Source organism: Ammospiza caudacuta, chromosome 3, assembly GCF_027887145.1.
Source record: "Ammospiza caudacuta isolate bAmmCau1 chromosome 3, bAmmCau1.pri, whole genome shotgun sequence".
NCBI lineage: Eukaryota > Metazoa > Chordata > Aves > Passeriformes > Passerellidae > Ammospiza > Ammospiza caudacuta.
This window is the reverse complement of record NC_080595.1, coordinates 114,388,180-114,400,434: the sequence shown is the minus strand read 5'-3', so window position 1 is coordinate 114,400,434 and position 12,255 is coordinate 114,388,180. Positions and strand designations below refer to the sequence as shown.

Genomic DNA, 12,255 nt, shown 5'->3' with positions numbered 1-12,255 from the left:
ATATTGCTTACATGGAAAAAAAAATCTGCTGTTCTGTCTTCAATTTAGCATCAGTCTGGTCTGTGGTACAGAACAAATTGTAGAGCATGACAGCCCCTTTCATATAAATATATATATGTGAAAGAGGCTGACATGCTTTGCAATACCCATTTGTGAGATACATTTATACACACGAATATATATGTTATCTCAGATCAAAATCATTAAATAAGCAGGTTTCCAAATTCCTGGCTGTCTTGGCAAAGACAGGGCCGAGCATATTTTAATTCCTTTTCTCTTTCAGGCTGGGAGTGCTGGGGGATGCTCTGCAGCTCTGGTTGAGTTCAGATTGTTTAGTAAGCGCTGTCAGCTCCTCACTTTGATATGTTAATATGACTAAGGGTTTCCCACAATTCCCTCATGAGTGGCAGTCCTCTGCTCCTGTGCTTGTAGCAGACTGGGAAATTTCACTGTTGCCTTTGGCTTTGGCCAACTCCCCTGCCAGTCAGAGCGTGCCACCCATAAACTGCCTGTCAGTCACCTGTCACTTGGAGAGGGGGCTTCAGCCAGCCAGGGCAACTCCACTTTTTGACAATGTAATTATGGCAGTAGGGGCCTGAGCAGGGCTGAGAGAGTTTTATTGATTGTTCAGAAGGGAAATTTATCACTGTCTCCAGCTCTGTTCGCGCTCTATTCCCTGAGAAACTCTCCTGACAAGCTCCGGGAGAGGAGTTCAGCCTGGTGGCCTTGGCTGTTCTTGTGCCTTTGTCCTTCCCAGGGAAGCTGGAGGCACCAGTGGATGCTGAATGAGGGGCAGGAACTGCGTGCAGAGTGGAGATGCTGCATCAGAACAAAAAGCACCCAAACTGTCCTTGTGACAGCCTGATCTTGTGGTCCTAACACTCTTATAAAGGAATCCTGGAATGGTTTGGGTCGGAAGAGGCCTTAATGACCATCCAGTTCTACCCCCAGCCAGGGGCAGGGACACTTTCCACCATCCCAGGTTGCTCCAAGCTCCATCCACCCTGGCCTTGGACACTTCCAGGGATCCAGGGGCAGCCACAGCTTCTCTGGGCACCCTGTGCCAGGGCCTCACCACCCTCATAGGGAAGAATTCCTCCCCAATATCCCATCTAAACCTACCCTTCTTCAGCTTAAGACCATTTATTCTTGTCCTGTCCTTCCACAACCTTGTCCCAGGTCCCTCTCCAGCTCTCCTGGAGCTTCTTTAGGCCCTGGAAGGGGCTCTGAGCTCTCCCTGGAGCCTTCTCTTCTCAAGGCTGAACACCCCCAGCTCTCCCAGCCTTGCTCCAGAGCAGAGATGTTGCCAGAAACTGAAATATTTTAAATTTATATTTTTATCTTCAGCAGTCCTGTGGAGCTATGTCATTATTCCATTGCATCCCCCTGAAACAGACTGCCACTCTTTCCAAAAAAAGACCAGCATTCCTTTGTTAGGCATTTATCTAAAACTTTGTGTTAGCACTCTGGTGGGAAAGAATATGAGCTATGAACAACCTATTCTAGTGGAAGGTGTTCCTCCCATGGCAGAGGTTGGAACTAGGTGATCTTTAAGGTCTCTTCCAATACAAAACCTCCTGAGATTCTGTGATTCCATGAGCCTCTTCCCTGAATTTTGTCTAAAAATATGTATTCCCCTCACTTAGATGAAAAATGTTACACTTCAGAAAAATGTTGCATTCTCCTTGTCCAAACTATAAAAGGTGTGTGGTAAAGAAAAAAACAATGTCCTGACAGTTTTGGTTTAATAACTTATTTGAAATCAGGAGAATTTAAACAGAGGTGTCAATAGTCACTAGAGTGCTCTGAAATCATGGCCAATCCTACTGACAGGAATGTCCCTGCATTTGCAATGGAGAAAATGATATTTTAGAGATAAATCTGCATGCCTTCTATTCCAGATTTCTCTGCAGCCACAGCAATCTGATACTTTTTCAGGGTTAGCTCAGGAAAAAAAAAGTATTTTTTTATCAGTTGAACCAATTATTAATTTTAATTGCTTTTAATCAATAATAAAACACAAAATATTTGTGAGCTGTTCACTGTGCTCTACAAAGCCTGTGCATTCCTCCAGAGATCAAACATTTAATCAAATGCCTCTTGCTTTGCCTCCATTAGGCAGTGTTATGTATCTGTGCTGAGTTTGAGATTAAGAGATCATAGACAACATGAGAGAATTTGTTCTGCTTTACTCACATATTAAAAAGAAAAGCTTCCCAGGGGAAAAAAATAAGAGGAAAAAAATATGTAGCAGGGGGATTCAAGATAGGGTGCAGAGATCTGTTAGAGAAAAAATTATTTTTTACACTACTGAAATGCATCTATTCAGTAAATATTATTTTTCACTACCTGAACTTCCTGATTTCTGAGCTTGCTTCCATAGGTTGGTTTTCCTTAGGTGCCAGTTATTCTGTGTGGGGGCTCAGGAGTATTTTTTCCTCCTGTGACGGTGTTTTTCCCCTCTAAGACCTTGACTTTAACATGATGCATTAAAGCAGATGGCTCTGGAACAGAAGGCTGAGCTGCCTTGAATCCCCTCGTGTTCACCAGGGGTAAGAAACTGCACTTAGGCACTTCCCATGGAGTAACTAATGTACAATGACTTGTGCCTTCACTTTCTTATTAACAAATATAAGATGACCATTAGATTTTAAAGACCTAGCAGATGGGGGGAGAAAAAAAAAAGAGTTGGTTTCAGGGCAAGCTGCTGTGTCTTTCACAGTTTGCCCTTCTTTCTAGCAGAAATGCATCTATTATCTATGATTTAAGCTTAAATCAGCTGATTTGTGTTTTGGTGCTGATCTTACTGGGAAAAACAGGATGCAAAGGGGACAAAGAGATGGACACTAATATATATTATATCATAAAGATATATATAAGAATATAGAATATATTATATATATATAAATAGAATTTAATATAATGATATAATATAATATAATATAATATAATATAATATAATATAATATAATATAATATAATATAATATATTATAATATAATATAATATAATATATAGAATTATATAATATATATATATATGTATATGTATATATATATATAGGTAGTAAAGATATTAGTACAATATAATACAATACACACTACATACAGGAAGAGAATACAATAAAATAGGATAGACTAGAATACATATATAGACCATAGCTAATATACATATATGTAATTTCCTTGTGATTCCTGATCAAGTGCAGGTCTATGGGTTGTTACAAATATGGAGGCATATTATATATTTAATTGTTTAATTATTTATTAAATTATTTAATAAATTATTATTAAATAATTTCCTCCTTCAAACTTGTGAATACAACATCAAAATACTGCTTCCAATTCTGGTGCCAACAAAACCCAGGTTATTGGCTGAAGGAAGAGAACACCCAGCAGCAAATTCAGGGTTAATTTCCACCCTGGATAGGAGAAAAGCTAAGAAGTTTGGCCTTCCCAGTTAGGTGGTGGAAGTGTTCAAGAAAAAACTGGACGTGGCACTCAGTGCTCCTGTTTAGTTGACAAGGCAGGGCTTGGTCACAGGTTGGACTCAATCTTGGAGGTCTTTTCAAACCTGAGGGATTCTGTGGTTCTGAGAAGTTTGGCAAATTGAGGGGCCTGGATTCAGCCCTGGCTTTGCCCAGAGCTGCAGGCTGAGCCAGGCAGGGACCCTCCCTTTGGGCTCACCCTCACTTTTCCTGGTGCTGAATTCTCCTCCTCCACATTTTGGGGACACAGGGAGCTGATCTTAGCCTGGCAATGGTTGTGCTGCCCCACATTGCCACTCCTGCAGGGAGAGATGCCGTGTCTCACTCCACAGCAGCACAGGAAATGATCTGGCAATCACACAAAGTGTCTCTAGATCATGTCTGCAGCTCCCTGCAGGATTCCCTGTCCTTGGCTGCCACAGCTGGAGCTCTTTGTTCCTGGATCTGTCTAAGGACCTTTTCCTCCACAGCATCTTTGGTTGTGAGCTCATTCTAGATGTGGAACATGGATTTTGGTTTATGCAATGACATTATATTACATCTTTCCCCTTGTTTTCAGGACTGATGTGACTTAGCAAAGTGACTGGGGAATCTCTGATTAAAGGGAATGTTTGGAAATTTGTGCATTTATGGGACAGCATGCAGGGAAGGTACATTTTTTGCAATGTAAATTGTTAGAAAAGGGCAACAATCCTCAGTGAGATCCTATTAGCATGGAATGGTTTGTGTTGGAAGGGTCCTTAAACTCATATCATTGCAAATCCATTTTCCACTAGACCAGGTTCTCCAAGCTCAATCCAACCTCACCTTGAGCACTTCCAGGAAAAGAACATGATAATCCTTGCTTTCTCCAGGTGCTGTTGAAAGATATTCAGGTGGAAATGCTTTAAGTTAAAAGTGCAGTTTCATGAACAGGAAACATTCAGGAGGACTAGGTCGTTTTCAAGGATATCTCCCAGTGGAGAACATAAAAGTTATTGCGTTTGTCCTCTTGTCTGGATGATGTCAGAATTTTCATTTTTGCTCACTGAGGGAAGATTCAAGATCAGTTTGGATGGAGCTCTGAGCAACCTGATCCAACTGGTACTCCTGCTCCTTCAGCAGGAGGAAAGGAGCTGGACTAGATGACTTCTAAAGGTCTCCTCCACCCCAAACCATCCTCTGACTCTGATTCCAAACTATGATTTTGAGCCCAAGTAAAATACCCAGTGTGGTCCTGCCGCAGCTTCTTGTCAAAGAGCTGATAAACTCTTGGGTGTCCCAAGGGTTAACAATTATAAATCCTAAGGGTTAAAAAGCAGGTATAAATCAGAAAGGATGTTCCATTTCACCTGGGGATGGGGATGAAAAGCTCAGTGCAGTGGCTGACAGAGTTGACAGCTCACAGTTCAAGCAAATGTTTTTTAACACATTTGAAAAGATAGGAAAGCAGCTTTCATTCTTTTTTGATTCCCTTTTTAAAACAAACCCCTTATGGCCAGTGACTGGAGTAGTCACTGCAAGAGCTGATGTAGCTGTGACATTTTTAAGAAAAAAAGTATAAATTCCGGGTTCATAAAATATTTTTTCCTAGTCCTCAATAAAGGATCTGCCACTTGAAGATCTATTTGGCCACAGAGAGTTGTAGCAGCACACCTGTGTCCTATCCTGACTAAAAAGGCTTCCCAGAAAAGATTTTCTATTCCTTTTAACTTGAAGAATTTAATCCATTATTATTTTTATGGTTTGTTTTATTAACTGAAGCAAGAGCAGCAAAATGTCTTTGCCGTGGATCAAAAATACATTTCAAAAAACTCATCTTTTTCCTGAAGCACCAGTTTCCAATGGCAGTACTGCCAGTCATCACTTTGGCATTTGAAAATTTTAGGAATAGTCAAGTTAAGTTTGATTAGGAAGTGCATTTTGGGTCAGGAAAAGGGAATGATAATAAGGGATTATGACAATGGATTATGAGAGGAAGCTATATTTCTATGATAGTCTGAAACCAGAAATGCTGTGGGAAAGTGTGTTGTATTTTATTACCAGAGACAATCACAGAGTCACCGATTGGTTTGGGCTGGAAGAGACCTTAAAAGTTTTCTAGTTTCAACTCCCTGCCATAGGTGAGGGGTTTTATATTCTTTACAAAAAAATAAAAACAATTGTAGTCCATTGAATTATATTATTACCTTCTCTTGAAAAATTCCTTTTTTTTTTTTGTTTGTTTTGTTTTTCTTTTTTTCTTTTTTTTTTTTTTTTGTGGGGAAGGAAAACAGTTTTCTTTTCACTTTGTTCCTGGAAACTGAAAGCTCCTATTCCCATTTACACTAAGATTTACAGTATAGCTACAACAGATTGACAAATTATCTGCACTGTAATTTGTACATTCCCAGTAAGTAGATTTTGTGTCTGAGCCCTGCAGTTCTCGTAAATTCCTTTTGTGGAATAAAGGGATCTCATTACCTCAACTTTAAAATGCTAATAAACAGTCAGAAGGTGTAAAAGAGCTTTATAGTTTGTCAACACCCTAAACAACTGTGTGTTCACAACTGAGTTAATTAATTTGATGTAAAAAGAAGCAAAAATGAGATGCAGCATGGTCCTGGGTGTCAGAGGAGAAGGGTTCAAACCTTGCTGCCCTATGACAAAAAGGGGAAATTTTTAAAAAACGTTTAAACAGCTTTTGGGAGAAATACCAACAGATCCATGGCAGGCTTAGGACTGGAACCAGTTCTCTTAAAACCATTAAAAGATTCCAGTTTGTACCAACACTCCCATGTGTAAACCCTATTTTCCAGCTCTGCCTGACTCTGGATGGGGCTCACACTGCCTGGTGTCAGTTTTGGTTAGGAGGTTCCCAGGGTGTCTAAAGTTAGGTAACAACATGTACTACAAAAAGTCTTGTTTTCAGGTCAAGGACATCTGTTTTCGCTGAAAGCACCTTGTCATCTTGTCATGTAAATTCTCAGACCCCCTCTCCTTACTCTGTAGTAATTTCTTTCAAACTGCTTTATTTCAGTGTTTCCAACTGTAGTAGCTGCTGCTTTCAAAGCTGGGTGACCAGAGATGGATTTCAAACACCCAAATGAAGTTTTCAGTGTCCCTTCAGCAACCCACTGTGCAGCTGGAAGACGAAATGATGCTCATGTCTTTCGTAATCAAAGGATTGTAAATAATGGCCTAATTTGTTTAAACCCACACCACTGAGTCCAGTGCATGTTTTACATTCTGTGGACAGATTTTCCTGTGACCCTGGAGGTGTGTGCCCTGACACAATTTGCTGGTTTGCTCAGTTTTGATGTGACTTGGAGATATTTCTGTAAATGTCAAATTCACATCTCCTGTTGAGCTACCTAGAATCATGGAGTGGTTTGAGTTGGAAAGGAGCTCAAACCTCATTTAATTCCAACCCTCTGCCATGGGCAGGGACACTTTCCACTATCCCAGGTTGCTCCAAGCCTCATCCAACCTGGCCTTGGACACTTCCAGGGATCCAGGGGCAGCTACAGCTTCTCTGGTCAACCTGTGCCAGGGCCTGACCTCCCTCTGACTTGGGAATTTCTTCCTAATATCTGATTTAAATGTCTCCTCTCATAGTTTAAAGGTCTTTCTCCTTGTTCTATCAGTAGCTTTTGGTCTCCTATCACTACTTAGGACTGGGTGAAACCACCTAGGTAAGTGACATATCATCCCACACTGATTTATGAAATGTTTTGTGTTAGAGGCCATAAGAAATTAAATTTATACTGTTTTTCAACAAGAGTGGCATTGTACACATCAGAATTGTTCCATTCTTAATAATTTTACCAGGTCCATACAAGACTGCAACTTCACATTATGCTTCTAACAGGAAGCATAACCAGAGTCCTGATGCCAAGATATTCCCAGTCTTAAGATCTGTGATTAATTAATTTGGAATTAATTTTCAAATCCATTGTATTCCTAGGCTACACCATTCTTCTCTGCTCCATATTTAAGGGTGTTCTGTTAATTCATTTACTAAAGTGCTCAATTTTTGTATTGCCTGCAACAGCTTTTTGTGTCTGAAGGCTCTGTCCTGTACCTTTAACATGAAGTCACTTCTGTTTTAGATCTCAAGATGGGGTTTTTTTTTCCAGCTCATACTTAGTTAATTATTAAAAATGAGTTCAATAATTAAGGAGTTATACAGATTCATCTATTTTTCAGCATTTGGAGTGTTTCTGCTCAGTACATTTTGGGGGAAGAAATAATTTAAATATACCACAGCTGTTGGTGTTTTAAATGTTTTCCCCTCAAACAGGTAATTTATTTACCTGTTGCACAGCCCAAACCCTGGCACTGTAGGTTATTTTATGAATTTTGCATGTTTTAATCAAAATTGAGGTGTTTTCAGTAGGAACATATTATAATTAAGGCAAAGAAGCCTCAGTTATGGTCCCTCATTGACACCAGAAAGGTGTCACTGACCAAATCCTGGGTGTCACTTGTGCTGCTGGAAGCAGAGGAGATTCTGACCTGGAGGTGTTGTATGTGGGAATGTAAATGGGAATGTAAATGGGAATGTAAATGGAAGCAAGAAAATGGATAAATGTGGTGCTTAGGGACATGGTTGATGGTAGACAGGAAAGAGCTGAGTTAATGATTGGACTTGATGGCCTCACAGGTCTTTTTTTAATCTTAATGAATTTATGATTCTGTGAAAGTGGGATCTACTAGATCTGTTGGTTTGTTTGGTTTGGTTTTCCCTAACAAAAATATACCGAATTTACTGGAAAATGGGAGTAGATTTTGAACATGCAGAGAAATATCCCACCCTGCCTAGATCAGGGAAAAGAATACAGCAAACTGTGGAATGGGAGACAGGTAGCTGAACACAGTAAGAGGTGAAAAACAAGAACAAGGAAATAAAGGAAATGGGGGAATGTTGGATGCCTTGAATATTCTTTTAGAAGAAAAAACCCTAAGTAATTGAGAATATTTTTGGTAAAAATTTTTGAGTCATAGCTCGAAAGTGGAAAAAAACCTGAAAAAAGCCTTTTCCATTGGAGCATGCTTTGAATGCAGAATGGTGTTTCCCACTCCTCAGTGACAAGAGCTGTTGCCCAGCAGTGCTGCTGTGGAGTATGGGTGACAGATGAACTCCACAGGGGTCAGTTGTGTGTCTGGGCACAGATGCATGAGAACACACATTAACATAGGCACACAAATCAACACCAGAAACAAAATGTCCAGAGCTGGAGAGAAATTGTGCAGTGCTCCACATGCAGATGGCTGCTGCCAGTCCTGGGCTTTTATGCCAGCCCTAAAAATTCACAAGAATCACTCAGTGAAAGAAGGAAGGTAAATGAATAAAAATGAAGAGTGCTGCTGGTAAAAGAATGCACATAGGAGGGTATTAAGAGGGTTTTTTGAGCTGTATTGAGGATGAGGTTTTTGATGTCTGTGAATGGTGAAAGGTGGGTTTTTGTCTAGGTCTGCATTAAAAAGCAGCGTGGCCCTATAGAAGCAGAGCTGTAGGGTGAATGATGTAGGTGCTGAGGATGCAGGGTCCACATGGTCTGGGGGCTGCTACAGAGTCATTCCAGTCTGGTTCCATTGGCACCTCCAGTGCCCTATGTGTCCTACTGCATTTCAGCTTCTGAATTGGTTTCCCAGAATCCCAGGATGGGTCAGGTTGGAGGGGACCACATTGGCTCGCCTGGTCCAGCAGGGCCATCCCAGAGCACAGGGCATAGGATTGTATACAGGCAGTTCTGGAATATCTCCAAGTGAGGGAGACTCCACAGCCTCTCTGGACAATCTGTTCAGTGCTCGGTCACTGCACAGGAAAGAAGTTCTTCCTCCTGTCCAGGTGGAACTTGCTGGGCTCAGTCCCTGCCCGTGGCTCTGGTGCCATTGCTGGGCCCTGGAGCAGAGCCTGGGCCCTGCTCTGCCCCTCCCTGCACACAGGGACACCCAGGGCTGAGGGTCCCTCTCAGCTGTGCCTCCTCTCCAGGCTGAGCAGCCCCAGCTCCCTCAGCCTCTCCTCCTCAGGGAGACGCTCCAGCCCCTTCATCATTTTCATCATCTTCATCACCCTGCACTGGACTCCAAGATCTCCATATTTCCCTTGACCTGAGGAGCCCAGAATAGGCCATAGAAAGCCAGATGCACCTCACAGGGCTGAGCTGAACAGCAGGAGATGTTTGATGCCTTCCAAAAGAGTTTGAAATGTCTGGGAGATTTTCTTAGCTGGAAGTTGAGAAATTTCAAGTTTGATTTAAGAAAATGTAATGATACAGAATTATCTCAGGTTTAGAGTACGTCATTGACACACAGAGCAGGTGCTCACGTAAACTGCAAGATAAAAGAGTATAAAGATTTTATTCTTCTGTGATTCTGTTGTGAATTTGTTGTCTTGAAGGTGCTATTTCTTATTTCCATCTTCATTAAGGAAATAGTTGAGACACTATTATATAAGTAATTAAGACACTGGAGTATAAGGAACAAGAAAGTGAAACAGGATATGGACAGAGAAGTTTGCTTAAAATAATTTGAAAATGATTTATTGGATGCAACCTCTACACTCAGAGATTTCTGCTATTATTACTTTCCTGCAGTATGACCAAGGAGTTCAGTACCTTGCTGTGGGCTAAAGGTAAATGATGATCTACTGCAAGGGAGGGAATAAAAGTATTCCAAAGGTAGATGTGTGAGGCACACGCTCTCCCCTGATGATGTTCAGTGTGTTGGACCTCACCGGACCAATCTTTTCCAAAGCCTGACAGAAAAATGTCAAAAGTTAAAGCAAACTTCATTATGTGAAGAAAGGAGGGTTATAGGGCAAGATTTTTCATTGCTAGGGCTTGTTACACACAGATTTCATAGAATCATTGAATTATTTTGGTTGGAAGGATCCTTAAAGATCATCTAATTGCAGTCCTCTGTGATCAGCAGGGACACCTCTCATTAGACCAGGTTTTTCTGAGCCCTGTCCAACCCAGCCTTGAACCAGGACAATGCTACTCCTCTTTGGTTTTTTTTTTAAGTTGAACGGCTTACTTTTAAACTTTTTTTTCCCCCTTGTTTTTTTCAGGCTGGATGCCCAAAGTAGTTTTCACACACTTGAAATCATCAGTTAATGCCAGCGACACACGGTTGGTGCTCCAGGAACCTGTTGATTGGCAACCTGGTGATGAAATCCTGGTGGGAAGTTCAGGCCTTGGAGATGCACAGCAGCAGGAGGAAATGGCTGTAATCCAGTCTGTGAACAACACAGAGCTGCACCTCAGATCACCACTCAGGTATCCTTCCAGGAGATTTTTATAGCAGAGAGCTAAACAAGTAGAAAATTTGATCAAAGTCAGGATTTGCCGTTCCCTGTGGGACATAATAACTATATAAATCCCTTTAATAAAGGTGGCCAGTGATATTTCAGTTCCTCACTCCCCCTAAAGGTAGTGGATATTCAATCCTGAATGTTTAAATTCTATGTTTAAATTCTGTATCATCCCCTTGGAACTCAGAAAACCTTTGAAGCAGAAAACACTTATGGCCAGTAAAGTCCAGTGGTGTCCGTATAGGAATGACAAAGAAATTTCCTGTATATTCAATTCCTTAAGAAAGTGCATATTTTTCAGAAGAAATGTATGACTTTTGTAAAAAAAAATCCTCTCTTCTTGACTGATTTTCTTAAGTAATACACTCAAAGTGAATTTTTTCATTATGGAAATTTGCTTCTATATTTCCAATGAGTGTTAATTTCACTGCCCTACACTTTCTTCATCTACTGTGCATGCATGTCTTGGACAGACTGAAAACTGCACTTCTCACATTATCTATCTAGAGGCAACCTAACTCCAATGCCCAGGAAGATTAAGGGTATTATTTTTAGAAATAATTTGGACTTGAGGAAAAAAGTTCTGATGGTTTTCACCCAAGCCTGTTTTGGGAAGAGAATTCAAAGGCTGAAATATATTGTTGTAAATCTTATAGAATCACAGAACATCCTCAATTGGAAGAGACCCACAAGAATCATTGAATCCAGTTCTCGGTCCTGCATAGGGAAATTCCAAAATCTCCACCATGTGCCTAGAAATGTCATCCAAATGTGTTTTTGAGCTCTGGCAGACTTGGGGCTGTAATCACTTCCCTGAGTGGCCTGTTACAGCGCCCAACCACGCTCTGGGTGAAAAGCCTTTTCTTAATAACACAACACAATATAATATTATATACATAATCTAAGGAAGGGTTGAGAGCTTGTGAAACAAAAAGATGAAAGCAAATATCAGACAAGGAAAAGCCTATCTAGCACTGATTGTGCCACTGTCCCTGCTGAGAAAAGGACTGAAACCAGCTCAGAATTTGGGAGGCTATGTTAATGAACATAAAAATCAAGAAATAATAATGTAATTCTCTCCATCTGGCAGGTGCAGATGATATTTTTTGTCTTTTGTTAGGTGCCCCCACAGTGCTGGAGAGGAATGGGGCAATGGCCAAGGTCTGCCTTCCAGTGCTGTGGTGGCACTGATCAGCAGAAGGGTGGTTGTTCAAGGAAATGTCACACTGGAGAGGATGTCCCACCTCAGGCAGTGTGCAAATGCAGGTGAGGAAGTCTTTGCTCACAGAAATGTACTGGGGAGGAAAACTGCTCCATTAAAATCCCATTGTGGCAGCCTCGCTGTGTATTAGAACTCTTTCTTCCTAGGATAACTTTGAGATAATTCCAATGCCAGAAAAGAGAGTTTGTCTTTCCAAACATTGTTTGACATTGAAGTGTGAAGTCTTGGGAGTTGAACTGCACTTCATTGTAATATCTCAGATGTATT

The 12,255-nt window shown here is 40.9% G+C and overlaps 1 protein-coding gene across 1 annotated transcript in view; it reads left to right on the top strand.

The window, feature by feature from the left end:
- The window catches only part of PKHD1 (PKHD1 ciliary IPT domain containing fibrocystin/polyductin), a 239,029-nt gene that overhangs the window by 93,531 nt on the left and 133,243 nt on the right, over positions 1 to 12,255 (top strand). Inside the window, exons 37-38 of the mRNA XM_058801804.1 lie at positions 10,524 to 10,731; positions 11,887 to 12,032. Coding sequence (XP_058657787.1) covers positions 10,524 to 10,731; positions 11,887 to 12,032 — 354 coding nt within the window. The remainder of the gene's footprint in view (positions 1 to 10,523; positions 10,732 to 11,886; positions 12,033 to 12,255) is intronic.